Source organism: Siniperca chuatsi, linkage group LG2, assembly GCF_020085105.1.
Source record: "Siniperca chuatsi isolate FFG_IHB_CAS linkage group LG2, ASM2008510v1, whole genome shotgun sequence".
Lineage (NCBI taxonomy): Eukaryota > Metazoa > Chordata > Actinopteri > Centrarchiformes > Sinipercidae > Siniperca > Siniperca chuatsi.
In genome coordinates this window covers 5,461,058-5,485,884 of record NC_058043.1, presented here as the reverse complement: position 1 = coordinate 5,485,884, position 24,827 = coordinate 5,461,058, and the positions used below count along the sequence as shown (strand labels likewise).

The 24,827-nt window shown below is 39.8% G+C and overlaps 1 protein-coding gene across 6 annotated transcripts in view; it reads left to right on the top strand.

The window, feature by feature from the left end:
* Positions 1 to 8,208: 8,208 nt before the first annotated feature.
* Positions 8,209 to 24,827, top strand: part of raly (RALY heterogeneous nuclear ribonucleoprotein) — a 151,118-nt gene continuing 134,499 nt past the window's right edge. For 4 of the 6 annotated variants that reach the window (XM_044209810.1, XM_044209829.1, XM_044209818.1 and 1 more), the window contains exon 1: positions 8,848 to 9,094. In XM_044209810.1, coding sequence (XP_044065745.1) covers positions 8,868 to 9,094 — 227 coding nt within the window. In that variant the 5' untranslated portion in view covers positions 8,848 to 8,867. Of the gene's footprint in view, positions 8,419 to 8,847; positions 9,095 to 24,827 lie in introns of those variants that run through there. The other 2 variants (XM_044209848.1, XM_044209839.1) reach the window with 2 other exon arrangements.

The window sequence follows — 24,827 nt, the reverse complement described above, 5'->3', positions numbered from 1 at the left end:
TTCATACTGTGGAGCCCATGCCTTTTGATCCAGAAAATCAGTCAAGTTTTTAGGGGAGGACTTTTTCTTTCTAGGAGCCATAAGCAGATTTGCATCAGCACGATTTATGTGTCGCTTTGGTGTCAAGACCCCTGAATGATTACCTGTATTCTCCATGGCCATGAAGCTGATAGAATCAGTGCAAAATGGAAAAGATGCACGGCAAATCAGATGCTCAATGGAGATACAGCCATCGTCCAGAAACAATGCAAAAATCTGTTCAAACGTAGCAACCGTCGGCCCACACTCACTATTTAGTTTATGACCTGTCCCCCACAATGACACTATATAGCTGTACCATGTCAAAAGCCACTCCTAAAACACTTACACCATTTTAACAACATCAGCAAATGGTCTTGGAGGGGTGTAAAAGGATGGTGTGACCGGACAGTTCCGCATCCCCCATCACTCAAGGATGCTTGTCCACCATAGATCATACGCGTGCACGTTAAGGTCATTGGGTCTACTGTGCGTACACAAAGGTCATGCGCGCCCCTGAAACAGGGTCCCCCTTATATTCTTCTCACTAGATCATAGTTTTAAAGTGAAATGTTTTGTTTAAGAAACTGTCACTCACTCCAGTATTTTCTCTCACCCCAAAAGGAAAACCACTTCAGACAAGCAGCTCTCTTTTGTGCTTTTAACATCAGACTTCTCACTGAAGAAAATCAAAAAACACTCTTCAGTGCTTGCTCCTTCAGTTTCACTGCAACAGTGAGGGAAGGAAAATAATTCAAGATGAGCATGAAGGAAGAGAATATGGTCAACATAGAATGTTACGTTTTAATAAGCTAGTTGTATTACAGTAATGTCCACCGTGACCTATACCTCCATGGACTGTACACAACCAAATAAAATAGACACATTACCTGTCTTGTAGAAAGAGGGCCAATTCAGGATCGGTTTTGAATCCTTTCAAATCCCGCAATTCTCTCCATCTGTCGAATGACAGATCAAGGCTGACTCGTGTTTTCGTCTGTGCTTAATCACTGTCCCTTTTTTCCCTTTGCTGATCCTGCCCATATATCAGCCATAACCACAAAATATAACATCAAAAATAAAAATCTCTAAAGAAAAATCTCCTCCTGCTTCCTTTTTAACTGGCTAATGTACTGTGAAACTGCGTTGCAAATGGTTTCGTCTGATTTCGGGGGGAATGTGACCCAGTGACAGGCATTAATAACTATAGTGCCGCCTTCGACACAATCAATCAATCCATCCTCCCCTCCTGTTACGGACAGAACAGACCGGAGACACAGTGAAGATACAGATATGGTTTTATTGACACACGAGGAGTATGAATAGGAGAAGGGGAAAGTGATACCGTCCTTTTAGTGTAGGTAGAGTAGTTCTGAGGTAACTGAGTTGCACACAGGAGAGCCAAGTCACCCGAGACCGGGAACAGGAGCGACCCACACAGGAGACTGGAGACACACGAGACCTGGAGCTGGAGTGACACACTCGGGAGATTGGAGACACACGGAACCGGGAGCTGGAGCGACACTCTCTGGAGACTGGAGACACACGGAACCGGGAGCTGGAGCGAAACACTCTGGAGACTGGAGAATACAGGGAACGAGCTGGGAACGAGGTTCGGGATACTATCAGGTAAGACGTTAGTTCGTAGAGGAGTCCAATGCGTAGTGAATGCAGGAGAATGAGTTCTGTCCTTGCTTCGAACGAGACCGGACCCTGACTGAGGTGAGAGATAGTGCTTTATAGGGGAGTGGAATGCTGATAAGGTGCAGGTGTGTAATGAGTGACAGGTGATTGGCATTAGTAATCGGGTGAGGGAGTGCGGTGTGTGTAGTGTAGTGGCTGGACAGAACATGACAGACTGTGACACCTCCCGCCTTAAATCCCCTCACGGTATCATTGGCGCTGCCCTCTCCTGGTTCAAATCATACCTCTCCGACCGCCACCAGTTCATTAGTATCAATGAATCCAACTCTAACACAGCCCCAGTCTCTCAAGGTGTCCCCCAAAGTTCGGTGCTTGGTCCCCTCCTCTTCATCCTCTACATGCTTCCTCTTGGTCACATCATAAGCCACCAAAGCCACCATTTTCATTCGACTCTGTCTGCCAACACCTCAGACATTCTCCTTCACTCAAAACCCACCTATTTCAATCCACTTCATCTGTGATCTGTTTGTCCCTGCCCCTTCTCCTTTTTTTCACTTTTGTAGTTATTGCTTATTCCTTATACGGTTATTGCTTTTTGTTTTATACTGATATTGCTTTTACTGTCATTGTCTTGTAAAGTGCCTTTGAGTACTTTTTTTTAAAGCACTGTTCAAATAAAATGTTATATAATTTTTGTCCCCATTGTTTGCATACAAATACTGATTAGTGCAGCTACAGTGCATCAAAAAGGCTGACCTCATCTACCAGTAAATGCAGCTAGAAAATGTTAGCTTGCTATGAAATGGGATTCAACAAGTCATACAACTGAATGTCTGGGTGAAGTTTTCTGTTTCTGCCTGATTAATTTTCTGTTTGTCCAAAGTGTGAACATATTGTCATGTTTTACAATCTGACTGTTTTACCACTGAGAAGACTAACATTTACTACTTACTACACATTTTCTCCAATTTGTAGCAGCAAATGGAGCATCGAGGTAGTTTAGGCACGAAAGTCATTTTAGTGTGTTCCATACATCCTCCAGTTATGTACGTACATGACCTAGGTGGTCGATAAACATTAGAATTTAACTCCCTCCTCCTCCTGTATTAGCTTTTAGTTGTAGATGAATTTTAAATGTTTTTAATGTGTTCATTAAATGTATCTCAGGCTCTGCCAGGGGGGATGGTGATCTTAGACTGTGTCAAGCTTGCTCAAATTTATTTAAGAGCATCACATCTGCATAGCCACACCATCAAACTAAAATGCATATTGCTGCAATAAATGGTTAAAAATGGATTGAACATTAGTTCAACATTTTAACAGTAACATTTTATTTTGACTTCATCAGTCCAATTACAACTGTCTGCTTTATTCTCTACATGAACCTGACTGTGTAAACCACTGGGGATTTGCATCTTCTGTGCTTCTGTTTTTCTTCTTCTGTCTGTCTGATCAGAGAGTCTGTATCTTTCACTGTCTCTCTCTCTCTCTTTTGTTTCTTCCTCACTTACTCTCGTTTCCCAGCTCCTCTCTCTGCCCTTGAAGGAGAAAACAGATAAACAAGCAGAACAACAATATAAACAATCTTGCTCTTCTTCTCCTCACACTGTTTTCATAGATAACTGTGTGTGTGTGCAAGATTGCCCTTCGGCTTTTAAAGAATGTCAAGAGTTTCAAGCGTCACTGCTGTCAAGAAAACAAACAGACGTGATGCTCAAAGTTCAAAAAGCCTCTCTGGAGACTGTATAGCTGCTGTCAAAGGTAAAAATCAGTAACAGCACAAGCAATAAGGACCCTTTACTGTACATCCTCAGAGCTCTGATTTTTGATGGGTGGAAATAGTGAGAGTCTGTGGTGGGTCAACTATATTTACTGCACTTTTCTCTAATGTCTATGGATTACTATTTTATTCCTTCTCTCTACTGCTCACTCTGTGTTTGCTTTGTATGTTCAACGGGTATTATTACATCGGGTAGCTTTGATCTGCAGTAAAAAAATATCTCACTGAGGTCTTTACATGCTTCAATTTATACCAAATGTAAGGTTTTTCTTATTTTTTAATTTAGCAAATTGTCATGGTTGCTCATCACTCAGCTCTCTCTCCTACTAAAGAAAAACAGCACTGACTATGCTGGTCTACCTGTGTGCAGAATAGCGCAAAAAATATTTACAAAAAAATGTACAATGAGAAACTATGTACAAACAGATTTACAGTTTACTATTACTTTAATAGCAATGAGTGAATTAACAGATGGTACAAACTCTGTAAACAACTAACTTTTTAAAATGAAATCCTTGTATGCTACAAGGTGTAAAGCTGTCCTGTAATGTCAATAATGTCTTTCAAATTCTATATAGGTAAATGGAGTGCAAATAACTTAAAATTGCATGGAATTCTTTTCAGAGGAAAACAAAGTCTTCAAAGAAAAGAAATATATCTGTGTATCTCTGCTGTGTCTACCACAGGAAATAAGACATACTTGACTTCTGCATCACCACATTGGCAAATCCATCAAGATGTTTAAATATGATTTTCGTATAGTTATGTAGTTGTATAGTATGGCAAACCACACTGCCTAAGCAGCAGCCTATTAGCACAACATTCTACAGGACTCATACAGATGGGTGAAGGACAATCCAACATGAAGTGTAGTATGGAGTCAGGCCACCACGAACCTCCAGAACAGTTTCAGTGCTCCTTGCCAAGTCTGTGGAACTCTGTTCGAGGGATGAACATCATTCCTCCACAAGACGTTCCCTCATTTATATATGCCACCTTTTTTATTTAATCAAGTAATATCATTGAGATCAAGACCTGAGTACAGAAGAGACAATCACAGAAATTCCTAAATAGATTTGAAGATGAAAGTTTATATATCATTTGGTCTTATGGTGATGGTGGTGGAGAGCATGGTCTTACACGTTGGTCCAAAATCTTGCATAGGTGTGAAACTGGGTTTAGAGCTGGTGAAAAGGCTGTAGCATTTTATTCCCAAACCATTCAGTGAGCCCTGGTGCACAGAAGCATCTGCATTTGATATGTTTCTCCACTCTTTTATTCAGGTTTTTCCTTTAATTTTCCCCCGTCTGTATATAACCTTTTCCTTTTAACAGTTGCTTGCAAAGAAAGTAGAGTCTACCCCTCTTCTCTTCTTTCCGCTACTTCTTCCAATCTGTATTTAATTTTTCCTCGCAAAGCACCCGTTGCTAGAGACTCTCCAGCAGTTTATCAGCAACTTTCCTTTCCTCAACTTCTGTCCTGGCAGCCATAAAAAATCCAACATGACATGTTCTCAATTCTGAGCAAGCAACATAAAATCTCCTGGAGTAACACAGACTCAATTGAGAATTCCCCTTAATTAATCCCTGTTGACACGCTGTAAAGAATGGCAGGCTGACAGAAGGCTTCCGCTGGTTCAGATTAATTCCCCAAATTCAACTGCTTTAATGCAATAGGATTGCTGTCAAGAATATGAAAGGGAATAAACTCAGAAAAGGTAAAGTGACCACAAGATCAGAGAAAAATGACAAATCAGCCATGGAGTGTGACGAGGATATGAAGAATGGGCTGATTGAAATTAGAGACAAGGAATGCAACATCGAACTTAGAGGTGCTCCCACAAATCAAACAGGCACAGTAAAACATGCAAGCAAAAATTACAGAACTGAAATGATCATGAATCATGAATTAACATCTGCATCTATGGGATCCCTGAAGGTGAGGAAGACAACAGTACACTGGAATTTGCAGCTAGTTCTCTAAATCAGAGGTGACTAGAGTTACATTAAGCGTTATATATATTTGTAAATGTGTGACTTAAAATGTAAATGAGCAAAATATTAAATATTAAGTATTCTGTATCATAAATACTTGTGTGGCATTTGTGACAAACCAAACTGTTGGAAATCAGTAAAAATTCAGCGAGTTATGATGATTTTAATTGTGGATATACCTCCTGCCTTGATAGACTTATATGCATTTCGAGGCGAGGTTTTCCTGTACCAATATGGCGGCCGCGTTGACACATCGCTGTGATGAACATCTACATGTATATATCTATGAATGAATGTAGTAAGCAAACAGAACCAGTGGGGGCAGAGCGTGAGTGGCGAATGCGCAGTTTGAGTGTGTCTGTGTGTGGGTGTGTGTGCAGTACCTACACTCAGTGATGGGACTAGCTACTCCCTCTGGCATGAATTTTGCTACAAGGGTACTGAAACACCAAGGTTTTCTGTAGTACATATGATATGTTGAATAAGCAAGTAATATATGCATTTGAAAAAGTTTTATTTTGACAAACATCAACAACAAATGGTTCCAACCAATCACAATGACAAGATTTAAAGTCAAAACCTGGTGCCTTGCATCTCCCCTTCCTTTCAGCCATAATCATCCAGTGGGCTGTGGCATCCAGGCGCACATCAGGGACTGGAATTGGTCCTTTTCTCCTCTTCTCCTCATACTCACCAGCAATTGTGGAACTGGGACAACCTTTCTTTCGCTCCAGACTTCACTTTTGTATAGGCCTTCAGCAATGTATGACTTGAAGGTATACAACTTAATTTGTTCCTTCTTTCTCATGCCATTGACTTGCTCTCACATCTGCTAGCTCAGGTGATTGAACAACTCTGCCTGTGTAGATTTCAAAGTTGTGCAGGATACCAGCCAAGACGAGTATCTTGTAGTTCTATTTCTTTGGTTTTGCTGGCAGGTTTTTGCTTCATTATTTCTTCCCTTGAATGTGACCATCTGACAGCCAGCTCATCTAAAGCCAGCTTCTCACCCACTGGGACTGATGTCAGTTTTGAGCTTTGAGTTTTGAGTTTTGACCAGTGGTCAGATCTTGTGGAGTGGATCATCATTTTCCTCCTGTCTCTCTTCATTGTTGCTGAAGTGCAGGGATTGTTTGATGGCCTACCATCTATTCAGTGTCATGGTGTCAGTTACTTGGGACACCTACCAGGCTTCGTTCCAAAACATGCCTGGTAAAACAGGTGCCTGGTGAACCAAACAATGACATGTTCACCACAGTACCTAGGAACTGCTCCAATTCTTTTGTAGTGAGGTTAAGGAGCTTGTTTGCGTCACATTGAATTGCATGTAGACTGCCCTACAATAACTTTCAGAATGTCTTCAGAGTATAAACTGCTTAAAGTACTGGAGGGGGGACATGATATCATCAGATCTTCTATTCAGCCATTCTGGGTAAGCATTGAAATATGCATTGTGGGTTGTTCTCCACCGGGGTAGGTGTGGAACATCAACCTCTGCTACATCTTCATCCACAGGCTCAGTCTTGTTGTCAACAAACAGGCATTCTCCTTTAAAAAAGAAATTAAGTCTTCAAACATACTTCTTTACATACTCATGCACATGCATATGTTTTTTTATATAAAGTTATTTCAATTTAAACGTATTAAAAAGTGATATCAAAGATACTCTATAACAAAGATAATGCATTACAGGCAGCACCAATGGGATGAAATGGTATACACTTCCTGTCTCCTACGTGGGCGTGGTCAACTTTCCCCAGTTAAATAATAATATAATAGTATTATTAAGCAAAGAAACACTAGTTTTATTTGAGTTTTAACTTATAATTTATGGTTTCACATATAAGTCCCTTTAGATTTCTGTTTATCAGGTAGGATAGAGAAGAGATATTGCCAGATCTCGCGTGAGTGTGTTGCTGAGACAAAGACAGGTCTCGATCAAAGTAAATTTTTCCTGATTTGTCTGTCTGAAAAATGCCATTTTAGTGTCAGAATGTTCGGAAGATATGTGGCTTGTGAAAAATGGGTCCGATATTTACTTAGGTGACTATGGGACGAAAGAATCGGTCATAATCTGTGCTCACGTTCACTTATCCCATTTGATTGAATAGACTCAGGACCTGCCGCTAGTCTCCTGAAGGGGTGGTGAAACCCACATGACACAGATACAGGAAATGGCTCTCAAGTAAGCCTTCTCCTTTCTGAACCATCTCTGGTGATATTTATCTTACCAATTGGTGGCACTGTGTCCCATGCTGCTTTGCTTCCTGAAAGGACTGCTCCACCCAGACAAAAGGCCACACCCACTTCAGCCCCTCATTTCGTTGGATACAAACATGTCTGGTGATATATATTTTTTTTATTTAAAAAAAAATTTAAGCGGCCATGTGAGGTCCAAAAAGGTAGTTACCTGAGGGCAACACCATACCACAGAGGGTTTTAAGAAGCAGAATAAATTATATTGGTATACATATGCGAACCTATTTAGCCCTGCAACAGACACTAAAAGAGATTAGCTAATAGAGTAGTTTGATATGAATTCACTTACCTGCAGTAGGTTTTATTGTGTAGCCTACATGTTAGTGTAACTGTGCAGCAGGGCACTGCTGAAAACTAGAACCATTATCTTATCAAAGCCAGCCTTTTTTACCAGCTAGAAAAAGCAGGCTTGTTTATAGTAAATGGACGTTTGGATGGGATGTCCTTTTAAAAGCCCGTCTGGCTCTGGCTGTGCGCTTTTTAGCCAGGTGCCTAATTACGCACAGAGCTCCCAGCGGTCGCTCTTCTGCCCGGCCTCCCCCTGCCTGCCAGCGCTCAGTGGTTCGCTCCAGTCGGCACTGCTGCTGTTCATCGCCGCCTCACTGACCGGCGCACAGTCGGAGCTTCAGCCCGGTTACCAAGCGCACACTGAGACTCACCGCCTGCCCGCTCTTCTCCACTCGCTTCAGCCTCTTTGAGCGTTTTTGCCTCCTCCGTTGGTAGGTCAGTCCTCTCTTCCTCTTTTCTTCTCCTAATTCTTTCTTTCTTGGTGGTTTGGTTTCCCCCCTATTGTTTTTATTTTTTTGCACTCAACGACTGGTTGGATTTCTCTCTGTCTCTGTCCTGCGAGTCTACCGGAGCCTTTACCCGCTGCTTGTTACTGGAAGAAGCTCATCTTCTGGCTTTTCTTGTGTTTATTTCCAGTTTCTTTTATTTATTTTTTGTGATGTTGTCTCCTTCTTCTCCTTCCTTCTCTTTTCATTTTAAGAAATATCGCAAATATGTGTTTCTTCTCTCTATGATCTTACAAGATTTATTTAGATGTTCGTGTATGTCTGTTTGCCCACTTTTATCTAATTCTTGCAGTTTGATTTTTTATTTTTTAAAAGCCAAAGGGGATTTAAATGTCTCCTGAACTTGAATGTCGCGCAGCATGCCAGCACGCAGCGAGGATGAGGATGGTGATGGTGGTGATCATAATGGGCAGGTGTTGCACTGACAGTCGATCTTCATCCACCTCATGTGTCTGTTGGGACGGTTTTTGCCTCAACAGGGATCTCCGATGTGAGTCTCGGTCAGTCTCAGCGTGTGCATGTGTGTTTACAGCCACCCCACACACACACTTCAGGAGCCTGTTTCACTGTCGGTCTTCAGGAAGCAGATCAGGAGGAGCTGACAGGTCGGGTTTGTTACTCTGCATCCCTGATGTGTAATATCAGCAGACTGGCTGTGGCTCCTTGCAGATTTGAACCTCACTGCATGCTGAAAATATTTATATGACATGTCTTGCTCTTGTAAGCTTACAGTCTGAACCTGGCTATTTCAAGATTTGTTTTGGCATTTGGTGAAGGAACTGAGAATCAGATTGAACATCTGTTTATTGGCCAAATGATATTCCTAGATCACTCATCAATGAAGACTGAATAAAAAGTAGGAGGCATATCCAAGAATAACAATATTTAAAGGGATGCTTTAAACTGTGTATTTGTTATTTTTTTCCCCAAAGTTTCAGCTGAGTAAAACTCTGCTAAAGTGTAGAAGTATGGGGAAAATGAGTCATTCACTATTCATAGCTGTATTAAAGGGAGTCAAGTGTGAGATGTATTGGTGCCTTTAAAAAACAATTAGAATCAAAGAAATGTGCTTATTTGTTAAAATGAGGGGTGACACTTTATTTGGATAGTCTGCCTACAGATAGTTTAGTATTTGTAACATTTCAACAGTTTCATTTTGTTTGTAGATGTTTAACAGATTATCAGTACATGTGACAATTCATGAACATACCCTAACAAAGATGTTTTTGTGCCTAAACCTAACCAAACCTTAACTAAAGTTTTATTTGTGAAACAGTTGAATTGTTGAATCTCAACTAATATGCTGTTGAAATGTTACAAATACTCTATAAACTATGTGTAGGCTGACTATTAAAATAAAGTGTTACCAAATGAGGGAAATCTGTGAAAGTTGGAAAATACAAGAAAAAATAACCCAATAGAAAACATAAGAATTGACTGTGAGATGTGACTGAATTTATCTGGACTGCTGGAAGGGAAATCCACCTCCTCCAAATGAATTCAGAAATGACGGTTTACGTGAGTAATATTGTCCGAAGTAATGGCAGGTCTTGGCTTGTGGGGGGAAATGTTTAAAAAGAGCAGAATGCAGTATTAAAAAAAGGCATACAGACATCATCCCATAGTGGTAGTGCACTTCTCTGCCTCACACAGCACCAAAGTAACATGTTTATGTGTGTAAGTGTTTAATGTGCACAGTGGTGTGGAGTTGGTGTTGTGCAGTAAGATGCAGCTACAGGCAGGACTGTGAGGCTCAGGGGAAGAAAAGAGTGTGCAGGATAATATCAGTGAGGCTGCAGGCTGCTGCTGTGCATTGTTGGTTACTTGACTCTGAAGGTGTTTTGTCTTTATTATTCTGAAACAGCATGTATGGAGGATTGATGATCCTGGTCTATCTGTTTATGATTGTGTGTATGGAGCAGTCTGCTTGTTGCTGATAAGTGTGTGCTATGTTTAGAAGTAAATGTGATTTTTATTTTGTTTGTTGCCAAACAAAACTTAATTAGAACGTATGTTTTAATTACAGATGTTCCCTAAACCAGCCATTTGGCAAAACATAAATACTTTAATCTTTTAATTTTCCCACATAAACCTCATCAGAATATAGGCCTTGCACACGCTCACTGGTGTTTGATTTCCAAACTGAATTTTGCTCTGCATTCACTTCTATGAGGAATGGGGCAAAACATATTCGCTTCTGGTTGCAAATATACCCACCTCTTTGGCTTCGTGCAGAGACCAGTCAGGTACCCTGATCAAATTGAATTCTCACTCACAAAATTGCAAAGCTCTCAAATATCCAGGTGGTTTGAGAGACAATGTGGAACTGACCTCTCATTCAGGAAATACTGATCACTTATATCCTTGTTAATAGAATTTCACAGCAAACGAATACAAGCAGCTGAGAAGGAGGGATGTTGTTTGGCTATAGTGAGTGCAAGGACAGTGACAGAGATCACTGATAGTAAAGTGTTTGATAAGCTCAATAATTAACATCTTTGGTTTATGTTTACATCTCTACCCACGCCATTTCTTGTCCCTCTTGCTTTTGGCCACACCACGTGAGTAAATTTTGTCTGGTTTGGTTCATTCTCACTGCTCTCATTGTGTGGTTTTTGGCCGCAGCAGGCAGCTGTTTGAGGTGAAAAAGCTCTGAAAACCCACTGTACACTACCTGCTCAGCACCAAACAGCAGACAGACACAGTAAGAGACTAGCTGGTGAACATAGTGGAGCATTTAGCAGCTAAAGAGCCAGAGATTTCCCACAGCAGTTGGTAGAGACCAAAAACAGAGCTAAGAGAGAGTGAATATTGGACTTGACATTCATCACGTGATCAGAAACACAACTCCAAATGAATGGTAATTTGCTCTGTAACTGCTGGATGTGTAAATAATCAACTGTTTGCTAAAACGTGATGAGATTTCAGTGTTGCCTTCGGTAGCCAAAAAGATTAGTTATTGCAGGTTTAATTGGCCCTGCCTTAACAGGTCTGACATATTTAACTGGAGAGTGACAGAGATGTCAATCAATCAGTTTGTACATGCCCACAAAGTCCTGACATGCAGTTTAATGAGGTAAAATAAGTGGACCATAAACAATGCAGCAATTGACACCTGTAATGTTAGAGTGGTCGCTTGTATGGATAAACCCACAGAGAATTGTGAATCAACTCTGCAGCTCTACAGAGCTTTTTAGCCTCTTTGAGCTCACAGTTTTGTTTTACAGCAGATTTACTGTGCACTGCCGATGACATTGCATTGGGTTGCGGCAAAAGTAGAGCCAGGTTGATTGTTTTGGCTGGACGGCCCTGAGTTTTTCTTCAGCTGCAGCTTTCTTCAGTCACACCTGCACTGTGACAACAAAAATTGTTTCAACCCATTGAGGTGTAAACCTTAAAATCATCTGAAAGCAAGAAAACTGGAGATGAAAGGTTCTCACCTTACAACAGCGGTAATATAACACTTGATGGTAGCACAGTACAAGCAGACACAGCTGAGTGGCAACAATAAAAACTGACAACTACAGCGCTGTGGAAATGAGATACTGCACTCGCTATTCACACAGTGTGTTCATCATTCTACTACTGCATGTGTTCAGGCTGCTGTATTGATAGAAAATAGAAAAATGAAAACAGGAATAAATAATGACTCAGATTTTAACTTGCTCATGTTAATTATTTTGTGCCTCTGTGCTGATAATGAGTAGATGTTTCTGCACTTTGACTCCATGTGTAGAAACTCATTAGTGTTTGTGCTCTGCAGCGTTGTGTGTGATTTAGTTTGACTGTGCACACAGATGGCAATGAGGCAGTGTTGTTGATGCATGTAGATTCTAAGTTGTAGAAAACTGATTGTCATTGATTGATTTTTGCTTTCTAGCTTTGTACAAAGAGTGAATTTTTTCGTTGTGGCATGCATTCATGTTGGGAAAGATCATAAAGTTCATTCAAGGCTGGAGGACATCAGAGGGAAAACCAGAAAATATTTTCTCCAGAAAATATGATTCAGTTTCACCAAAATCAGTGAATAAAGTTATAAAAATTGTGTGTTTTTGTACAGTAATCAGTGAGGCCAGGCCCCCAGAAACACTCCACTCTGATCGTTTTTCCAACCTAATTCTTGTGTCCTTTGTGGTCTGATAAACAGTAAGTTCATCCAATTCAGTGCCCCATATCGCCATTTTCCAAGCTAAGTTACTGTAGCTGTCATAGCCATCGAGTACACCGGCAAGAGAACAAGGCAGTGCAGGTGGTGGTCATCTCACAAGCACTAGGTGCTGCTGATTGGCAGGCTTCCAGGAAGTTGGCCAATCAGAAGAAAGTGAGCTGTTAGGAAGGGGGCCTTAAAGAGACAGGAGCTAAAAATGTTTGTTTCAGAGAGTTGAACTGAGAGGCTACATAAAGGGCTAGTATAAGATAAATAAAGATTTTTTTGAACTGTGAATCAAAGCTACTCTAGTGGAGTGCCAGAAAAAAATATAGACTGGGAATGAGCATAATAGGTCCCCTTTAAATGATTTCTTACAGTAAGGTATCACAAACATATTGGTAGCAAAACTCAGGTATTGTATCGGCACTAGTAGCGAAATGTAGTGGAAATGTAGGTCAGTTTTACTGACGATAACTAATGTTTAATCATTAGTGGTCTAAACAAAACCTTTACATTAATTCAGATATGTGTCATGTTTGTGATTGAGTCAAAAGACCTGTTAATCAATTTAGGAATGACAGCAGGTTCCAGTCACGTGTTAGACTTAGCTCATAAAAATGTCAGTTTTGTTTCTTTGTCATCCAAAGAGACAAAGAAACAGTTGACCATAGTTTGTTAGATTTTGTGTCATTTAAAGGTGTGGTATGCGATTCTGGAGAAATCCAATACCATGACTAATACCATGATATAGAACGAACAACGATACAGAAAGTAATGTAACTAACGTTATCGTGGGTTAACAAACTGTCCCTACAGTTGCTGCTGTGGAGCCAGAGAGGGCGAGACAGTTTTTCCAGAGCCAGCACAGCAGCTCCAGACAGCGATACTCACAACTCTCCTGCTACTATAGCTAACATCACAATAACAGCTGAATGTCCGTGAGAAAGTCATTTAACATTACCTGACACACAAATCATGGCTGGAATAGTGTTGTTTGGCTCGGTCTGAGCCACTTTGTTTATTTCCCATTTACCGAGCCAGGGCTGTGTACAAACACTGGATTTTTTTTCAGCGCACACACAGAATGGACAGCTAGCGGACCGTGAGGAGATATTCGCTGAATTTGACAAAAACATGTGTATTGGATTAGAATTGCATACCACACCTTTTAAGTAGAAGTTGTTTGTCTCTTCAACTCAAATTATACTTTACGTGTCCACGTAGCGGTGAGGGTTGGCTGTACGTGCGACTGAATATATGGAACACGTTTGCGTGTCTGTACGTTTTGGAGTATTTCGGGACCTTTTAGACATTCCCATGTAACACTTTAAGCCTTCAGATGCTTTTAGCTGAACTAACGTGCTGTATGTGTGTGTGTGGGGAGACAGGAGGTGTGTAAGTGTTTTGCTCAAGGTCACTTCACCAGGATATATGGCGATTTACTGAATGTTTACATTGTAGCTCAGTAGGTCCATAATTCAATTCACAATTTATAAAACAACCGTTTTCCCTTCAACCTAGTACACTTTGTGCAGTATTCTGCTGTATGTTTACCTCATACTGTTTTAAACCATTAAACTTTACATACAGTAGGTGTTTTTCTGTACAGACTGCAGATGTGTCTTGTTTTGCAAGCGATGTCCTGGATGTCTAGCGTTTCCTCTCTGATTCTCAGTAGCAATACAGCTGGAGGGTAAATTCAGTTTTAGTTTAGCAGGTTTCTCTCTCTTTCTAGTGCAGGTTGCGTCGCTCCAAATGTTTCTCTCAAGGGGGGATCCTATAATAGAAACGTGGATTGTAAAACTCAGGCTTGCAGTCCTTTATAAGTGGGAGATTTGATATTATTTAATTTTACCTTTCTGTTCTCTGTAGCAGTGGTGGTATTTTCCTTGTGGAGTAACAATACAGAATAAATAATGAAGAAAACACCAGGCGGTCTCTTTTGAAGAAAAAACTAAACAGTGTTGTGCTATGTTGCATGTGTATGTAGAAGAAGAAAGCCTTTATTGTCATTGTACAGGATACAACAAAATTAGGAGTGCTACTCCTGATCAGTGCGTTATAAGTCATGCAGCTATTTGTTAAAAAAAAAAAAAAAATCACAACACATATAGAGTGTTTCATGATTCTAGTCATTTTATAGAGATTTAAATGTTAATCCAGAACCACATGTTTATACCAAGTTATACAATGTTGATAACAACCACCAGATGAGCTTAAGGCAATTTACAGTGGGATCATTTGCAGGAGCTGCAACAAACCACAGGGCTCTTGTTTTTAACAGATCTAAGAAAACTGTGAGCATTCTCTCTCGAACCTGCTTCTGAATTTTACTTCTCATTCACACTGATGACAGTTTCATTCGTTAGAGAACCGCACTAGTGGTTTTGCATGTTTGCTGCCCATGACATTTTTCTAACGTTGAGAACACACACACACACAGTGAGGTGCAGATCAGTGTGAGCATCAATGCTAAAAGTCCATCAGAATTAAAACCTGTCGCACAACTTTTCTCCAGTACACCATTCTTTATCATTAAATGTTAAAGAATGGTGTACTGGAGAAGAGTTGTCATGAGTCTTTATCCATCCCCTGTCCTTTTTTAATAGCTTTTTTTCTCCAATTGTATTTTAGATATTTATGGTACAATGTGTAATTTCTGGCCACATGCTCCAAACATATAGGGGGCAGCATTTCACCTTGTACAAGAACTGCAATGGTTTACTAATTGCAGCAATGACACTGTTCAAGATTGTGTACAGTTAAACACGCATAATAAACCTTGCAATGTCCTTAAAAATGTATAGTGAACTTTCCAAACGTCCATTGATGCCATTTGGAATGTTTTTCGGTACGATTCGTGTTGTCATTAGTTTCACTAAAGACATGTTTTGCTAAATAGTCAACGTTAGATACTACTTACCAGTCTAAAAGAAGTTCAGCATCAACTTGCATCTCTTGACTCACCAACAGTGGAAAGCCACACCAATATTTACTCTTGTTTAGCTTATTTTTATATCGCTTCTTTTTTTGGCTGCTGAACATGGTTTCTTGCCGGGATCAGTTGGTTGGGATGGTGATAAAGGTCGCTTGCCAAGAGCTTCAGCCATCTTTGTGTTTCTGTGGCACTAACGGGGGCTGTACCTTCAACGTGATTGACAAGCACTCAGGGCAGCTTTATTTCTTCATCCTCTCATGTTGGACTGAGGGCAGACTGAATGCTACAGTGACTCACTATCGCCTCTTGAGGCACAGGTGGTATTACAACACAGGACGTGGTGGGGCTAGCTGATTAGCGTCAGAGCTGTTATTTCTTCACATTCTGTACCTTTTAAATACATAATAGAGGAAACAAGAATGTGCCACTCTGTGTACATATTAAGATCTGTACTGTAGATTGGACCAACTCAGCTCAATTAACCTCCAAGAACACCTTCAAAACCTAAGACGGTGTAGTCCCTCATTTGTCCAGGACTCTACTCCATTCAGTGCGGTGAGGAAAACTGCAAAGAACAGTACATAGGCAAGACCAAACAGCCACTTCACAAAAGACTTTATCAGCACAGACGACACGCTAACTCAGGACTACAGAGCGCCATGCATTTGCATCTAAAAGCTACAAACCACACATTTGAAGATAGCGAGGTGAAGATTCTAAGTAGAGAGAAGAGTTGGTTTGAACGGGGCGTCAAGGAAGCCATTTTTGTGAAAAAAGAGAACCCCTCTTTGAACAGAAATGGCGGTCTGAGATTTAATCTGCCCAAAGTCTATCACAGTGTATTATCACCTTGGTCACGCCAATCACATGCTAATCAGGTACTTAACAGTGATGAGGGAGGTGCAGCCAGAAAACAATAGGCCTGATTACTGATTACTGGGCCATCTTGGAAACTATTAGGTCAGTTTCAGGTGAAACTAGCTATTAACAGATACTCAGGCAGATTCCTTCCTGAGGGCAGGGCTTACGTAACACAGAGTAGCTTAAATTTCTAGTTCCTGTCCCATTTTTTTCACAATTGAGAATGACTTCCGGATGGGAGCCGGAACGTCTTGATTCTGAAAACAGTGTCCAGATGACTGAAACCTTTTCTACGATACCTTCAAAACCTATTTCTCAACTTGTGGTCATATGTTTAATTTTCTCTTACGATATTATTAACAAGAGGCTCTTGCACTTAATAAGGATGAGGCACTTTCATTTGAGTTATTTATTACATGGAAACAAATTACGGCCATTTCATCACAAATCCAATCTTTTGTGTTTTAATTAAATGATCTATATTACTGTTTCCCCTAAATTATTTAAGCAGTGGGTGCTGAAACCTGAAAAAAATGGCTCCATGCATGGCTTGAAAAATGTCAAATCCAAATAGGAGCCATTTTTAAACCGTTAACATTCCCTGAATTAGTCCCAGAAAGACAATCTGCACGTGAGAACCAACATTATTAAAAAATCTCTACAGGAGAAACTGAATTTCAAATAAAAATAATTAAAGACTGCAAGAAATATATCTGTGGGTTTGGAATCAGTATGGGGTCATCATTTCAAAGATATTACAGCTACAAATAATTTATATGCTATTACAAATACATGAAATATAGTCGACAGCACATACTATCCAACTGACATGCTTAATCTCTGTTTTGCTGATTTTTCCCATAAGCATTTCAGCCAACCCGCAGCAATTTGAGCTCACAGTGGAGAATACAAAGACTGAACTCATCAATTTTTCTGATTGTAAAGACAGTCAGTGGTTTTATAGAGGCTCGAGCAATTTATATTAATGCAGAAGGAGTTTGTGTCCAAAATGAGAGCTGAAATTAGGAAAAAGTTCTAGAAAGTGCAGCATATAATCAAAATGAATCAAATAACAGGTAGATGAGTTTTGATAACTCAAATACAGAACAATTATTTAACATTAATAAACCAACAAAGCAAAAGTGAAAAAAATAATCTAATATTGTGTACAAGAAAGTGGAAAAGTGGAAACATCTGTGTAGGCTTCGCGAGCTGCTAGCCAACCAGCTAAACACTCCCAAAAACTCCACGGAAAAGGTGCTGATTTTCATGTAGTTTACGCAGAATCTTGTGAAACAGTAAGCACAATACAGACATAGTTTCAAAATTGCTAAACATTACTAAAAGAGAAGCATTGAACAGGTTACGGTAAGTATCTAGGCAGATAGCATAGAGATACGGAGCTAGTTTAGCCACATGGCGATTTAGCTACTGTAAAATATATGCTTCGACATTCATACAGACACAAAATAACCTGCTGGTTATGTTAACATCTGTTGCCGGATGAATTGTATTCCCAGGCGTTGCTTTAGTATAACAGGAAAATGAGGACAGCATTTAAACCGAGGAGCTGACGACTGCTAACGGTGTGTATCACAGACCATGAGTTTTCTTCCGGTCGCCTGGTTACTTGAGTCTAGTTCACACAGGAAGTAAGTAAATAAGAAACTGACTTGTACATGGATTACCACAGGGTGGTGCTATTACACAAGATAAACAATTTAAACACATTAAACTACATTTGTAGGGCTTTAATCCTGATTATTAAAAACGCACCTATGTCTTATTTGGCCTGCTTCCTGTCACAACACATGTCACTCATCTTGATGAAATGTCACCCAGTGTAATTTTACAGCAAAAGCAGGGGTCTGTAAAGTCTCAAGTCTGTAAAGACATGCTAGAAGGAAACCAAACGCGCCCCAAAATGTGTCCAACATCAGACTGAAAATGTTTCATTTGTCAAGTTAATATGGGAGTTTGGAGGCATTAAACATAGGAAGTAGAAAAATAAGAAAAAAAAACTGTTCTCTTTTCCTGTTTATAATATTGACAGGTAGATGTGTGTTTTTTTTTATTTGGGTGACTGACTGGTGAATAAACTCCCATTCCATGAGGCATTTTTCTGCTGCATTTTCCACTTAGGATTCGTCACGTCTTCTGCAGCAACAAGACAGCCATTAGGGTTCCAAAACCCAAAAAACATTTTTTATAGTTATTTTTTGTGCATTTCTGTGCCTTTACTGGATAGCTAGAGCAGAGATTTAACAGGAAATGAGGGGAGAGAGAGATGGGGGATGACATGCAACAAAAGTCCCCAGCTGGATGCAAACAAGGGACATTGTGATTCATGGTCAGTGCCTTAACCCCGAGGCCACCAGCGGGACCCAGCGCGTAACCAACACTGACAGATTTGTTCAGCCGAAAGTCATGATCTTGATTGACATGGAGTTTTTATTGTTTAAATAAAAAGGTACACAGGAGTTTTAAAGTGTATTGTATATCAGCGCATTCATAACTGTTGCATCTGTGTTGCGGGAATTTGAACTTTGCATTGACAACGCAAAAAGATGAGTAATCAGAGGATTTCTCTCTGTGGCTTCATAATTTCCTAATCCTGCAATATAACACACACACACGCATGCACACACACACACACACACACACACACATGCGTGCCACAGGAAGTACTGTACCCCGCACCCACTACCACAACACTAACCACAACCTCACTGCTCCAATGAAACCAACCATGACACACTAACCCACACAAACACACACACACACACACACACACACAGAGTGAAGCCAGCAGCTAGCTGAACATCACTTAAGAGCAGATGGGGTTTAACAGTGACACACACTCACACACACATGCACGGCATTTGCTTGCCCAGAGAGACTCACGCCTACACGTAGACCAGAAGCAAACACACACACACACAGCTGATGGGCATAACTGGTGCAGATAATGCAGGTGTGGCACGCAAACATGTCTTTCTGTCAGTGAGTTCATGCACTTGCTGACTCGTTTACAGATTATTAAAATTGGGTGATTTGGATGAAATCTTCTATCAGGGTTCATGTAAACTTATATATTAAGATATTGATATATTGTGCAACCAACATAAAACAAAACTTAAAAATTTTGTTGTTTTTGGCTAATCCAGTTAAATACCTAACAATCAATCAATCAATTAAAAATCCGGTAAATCCAATTCTGCCATAAAGCAGTTCTGCACATTGATTTACAATATTGCCCAGAATGGTTCAAGTAGTGTATTAAAATCTCTACTGGTATACAAAGTTCTATCATCTACTGATATATATATCTCATCATACATCATACATATAATCTTTTCTTCTTTGAGAGCAAACACAAGCGAGGTACATTGATTACATAATTATTTTTTTTGAATTTTCATATATCATCATATTGACTGATTTAATGGTTAAGTGACTGATTTACCAGTTTACGTCCTGAGTTAGTAACTGATTAAATAACTTCCTTGTTAATGGAGCTGATTTTCTGAACCACTACTAAAACAATTATGTTTTCAATACCTTAAAAACATATTTTTGTACAAAAGAGCCAAAGTCCTCAACTGTTTAATGTTGTCTAAACACAAGTAGCCACACACAATCTTTTTCTACATAAAATACTCTTAAAATGTGAAATTTTTTTTTTGAAACAGCAACTATCTGATCAAAGAATATGTAAAAACAGATCTGAATCTCACCAAACATTCAATGCCAACTTTCAGTTTTTGATGCTCTGCTACAGACACATTTTGGTCAGTACCAAAAAAATATTGTGGTTCGATACCCAGCACTAGTGGTTAGTTGACTGACCTAGTAGAAGATTAGGTGACTAAGAGGTAAATGGACTGCTTAAATGATCAGATACTTTTGCATTTGAGCAATGTTTAAATTACTTAGTTCATGATACAGTAATTATAATTAGGGCACGATACAATACACACAAAAATGAGCGAGTGGAACATTTCATGATATTATAGCAAAAGGAACAGTACAAAGTGTGAATTCGGGGAGAGCCCTGAGCACATTAGCTAAAATTTGGATATAGGCTACTTGTTGACTGTTTTCTACATCACATCCTCAGTTTTTAGATTGTTATTCATTGGTTTCTGTTTTATTCAGTACACTTTAAACGTGAAACTTGAAGAAATGTTATGTAAATGTTAAGTTATGTTATGGTTACATGAAAATGCAGCTGCAAGCAGGGACTGTTCCTGAAAACACCCTGGTGGTGCATTTAAAGGCGTTCCAACACTGGATGTTTCACTTTCAGCTGCCTGACGACAAAACGAAATGATGCCAGAAACTACCACATTCACAGATTCCTTTTTAAACAGTCTTTTTTGTTTGCTTGTTTGTGTCTCTTGTGTTTGATTTCCTGACAATAGAACTCATGAATATGCTTTTGTGTAGCCACTTGATTTACTGCTGATGTACTTGGCTGACTGGTTGTTTACTGACTAGTCGACTGACTGACTTGTCTGCTTTCTCTCTTCCATTCACTGTCTTTGTCAGCATCTATCTCTCCACTCTCCTCTTTTCTTGATCTCTCTCTAGCTTAGCCAAAATTTTCAACTAAACTCTCATTAATGCAAATTGCCTGTGCTCTCTTTTTGCTCCAACATTCACAGCCCTTCTGTGTGTGTGTGTGTGTGTGTGTGTGTGTGTGTGTGTGTGTGTGCGCGCGCTTGTGTGCAGTCAGGAGTCAAGAGGAGTCCTGACATTTAGAAACTCATCCACCTCCCTGATTCAGCAGAAACACAGTAACAGATGGAAACCTCTCCTCCTCCTCCTCCTCCTCCTCCTCCTCCTCCTCCTCCTCTCTCCATCATCTGCTTTCTTTCTCTTCTTCCCCTCTCTGTCTCTGTCTTCTCTCTCTTTGTACCACTCTCCATCTGCACTGTCTCATTTTCATTTATTTCACTTAAATTCTGGCTTTGTTAGTATGACAGACAAATTTCCGCTGAAGAACATCTTAGGGCGTTTTCAAACCTGGTTTCTTTGCTCTGGTTCAAATCAGTGGATGAATTGTTGTGTTTTCTCCTTGGTTCAGATATTTTTTTTACACAGAAGAAAATTCAAGCAAACCAAAATGCATCACTAAAAGCCATCTGAGAACGTTCACTCCATTAACTTTGTCATTATGGGTTATCAGCCCATCCTCACCAGAAAAACGGCCGTATAGGTCTCTTGTGAAAGCAGCTTATTACGCCCATATTTACGTTTATTGTCAGGCCACAACCTCTAGTGGCCATAGTAATTATGATGGGAGTGTCAGTGCCCGATCGGTATCGGCTGTCCAATCAGTTCTGCACGTGCACGAAAGTGATCCTGTCAGTCAAAGAAGGTTACCACAAATGTGATGTGAATGACTGATCATAAAACAATCCTATTCATACTCAAGATAAAAAATGGTTTTTAATCATTGGAAATGTGATAGTTCGGTCCGTGAATCATCCGATAATCTGTACTTCATTTGTAAATAAAAACGAAACTTAACTATTCTAACTTCTATTGTGTTTTAATTCTATATTCAATCAATACAATTCATTCAATATATGAAAAATACATGTTCCAGATGGTATGTCATTATAAAAGATATTGTAAATATACATCACAGTATATAATATAAAAATAATAAATTAACTTGAAATCACAGTGTAATCATCTGTAGAGTTCTCTATTGGTTAACTTAGACTACTTTAATATTGTGTTATTAATATGTGTGTAATGGATCGGTCAGCCAGTACGGATTGGGCACTCACACGGAGCAAAGGAGGAAGTCAGGTGACGTTGTATAAAGAGCAACAAAGTCCATGTTGGGAGGTGGTTGGGGTGGTGGATGGGGTCAAACAAACAGGACTTTCATCCAGAAGACCAGGATTCATGTCCCATGTGAAACCAATAACATTACGTAGTTGACTTACGTCACGTGACTCATGTTACTTACGTCATGTCACGTGACTTACGTAACTTATTTGAACCCAAACCACGATCTTTTCTTAAACCTAACCAAGTAGTTTTGTGGCCTAAACCTTACCAAACTGCCACTGTTTCACAACATTATGTGTTTAATGTCATGTGACTTAAGCGGTACGCCTGTTGTTGGTACGTTCCAACGGTCATAAATGTCACTTTGGGGAATGTTCGTATATGTCGTTGTGGGAGACATTGGCAATCAACCTATTTGTCGTTTAGGTATGAGGATGTGTTGGGGTTATTGTGTGTAGATTGATAAAACATTAAATACATTTACTCCATTTTTAATTAGATCTATTAACTTCACAATGTGTGAAAAAAGTGAAGGGATCTGAATACCTTCCAAAGCCACTGTAAGTAAGTCTGCAATATGATGGTAGCAATGTAAAACAATAAATCGAGTAAAAACCATGTTTACCAAAAAGTGCTTTTGATTCCTCTTACAGTTTTCATGTTTTTGTCAGGATTTAATCACGTCAGTCAGACACTTCATTAAGCAACAGACAAAAAAGGCAGAAACAGGTTCTGTTCTTTGAGGAAGCTCTAAAGGAATCACAGCAGCAACAAGGATTCTGCTGGGAGAACTAATCTCCCCTCAAACACGCACGAACATTAAATCTCAGTAAAGTCATTAATACCAAACACTTGGCACGTAAAGAGATCAGGGTGGTGGACAGAGCTGCAGCAGCAGACAGCCTGAGAATCAACATATCAGCAGAGCAATAGTGAGAAATGTCATGTATAAAGCATGAATAAATAAGCTGATGCCAATCAACTAATGTAATTGTGTCTTCATTGCTCTGCCCAAACTCACGCTTTGCACTATTCCTTTTGCAATAATATCATGAAATGTTCCACTCATTCATTTTTGTGTGTATTGCATCGTGCCCTGATTATAACTATTGTATCATGAACTTATAAGTAGTTTGAACATTGCTCAGCACACCTTTTTAATTTCTTATGACCATCACCACTAAATAGAATATTTTTCTGCAACAATGGGCCTAAAAAAAACTTCACAACTAAAATCCTTTGCTGCATAATGTTCTTAAAGATAATGATAGTTAAATATATGCAGAATGATAAAATGTAAAGGATCTAAGTTGTGTTGCATATTAAAATAAAATATTTTACATGTGTAAATATATCTATTATATATTATATGTGAAAACATATGTAATGTAACTTTCACTCGATATAGTATTTGCATGTGACTGAACAGGGCAACAGTCAGAGTTTTGTCTAAGTTATAGAGAGAATTAAAAAAACAAGAAAACAACAAGCTTGAAAACAGAAGTGAGGTATCCAGGGAAGCAGATGAAGGGAGGGAGGGGGAAAAAAAGCAGATCAAGAAAGAGAAGAGTGGAGGAGCATAAGTACAAATACAAATAGAAGATGAAAAAAAGAAGAGGGAGAAAGGCAAGAGGAAGAAAAAGAAAGATGCTTGGACAGCAAAAGAAATAGAGAAGGAAGCAAAGAAAGGAGGAGAGATCAAAGGAGGTAGTAATGAGGAGGAAAGGTGAGGAAGTGGACAAGAGGAGAGGACAGAAGAGAAAAAGGAGAAACTGATGAAAGGCAGAGAGGAAGAGGAGGAGAAAATGTGTAAGATGAGTGCAGAGGAAGAGAGCTTGTGGAGTGTGTGTTTGCATGAGTGTGTGTGCGTGTCTAATGACAGATAAAGCAAGACTGGCGTTGAATTATAGATGCAGCTGAGGTGAAAATTTCATGAAAATGTTACTAAGCCATTGAAAGATTAGTCAAACAACCTCAAACATGATATGAAATATAGAGGGATGAAAGTATGTAGGGAGGAAAGGAAAGAGAAGAGGAATGAGAGGTATCGTAAGGAAAAGGAAGAACAGAGAGGAGGTGAGGGGAGGAAAAGGAGGAAACTAAAGGATAACAGGAGGGGAGGTAGAGAAGAGAAGCAGGAGGAGGGATGGAGAGGAATGGAGGAGGTGCAGAAAGAAAAACAGAGGAGGTAGAAAAGGAGAAGCATGAATGAAAGGACAGGAGGATAATGGAAGAGATGGATACAAAGGGAAGATGTAAGGAGGAGGAAGAATGATACAAAAAATGTAGAGATGTAAAGGAAAAGGGGTGAATGACAGGAAGAGGAGCTGAGGAGAGTAAGGAGGTAGAGAGGAACAGGAAGGAATAAAATAAAAAGGAAGTAAAAGGAGGAGATGGAAGGATGGAGAGAGGAGAGGATGGAGAGGATGGAGAGGACAGCAGGAGGTAGAGAGGAGCTGAGGGAATGTGGGAGAGGAGTTAGAAGCAAGGAGATGTTCATGGGTACAGACCAGGAGGCAGCAGGAATGGGTTGGAGAAGGTAGAGAAAGTGAAGGAGCTGAAGTGAGAGAGGTAGGGAGAG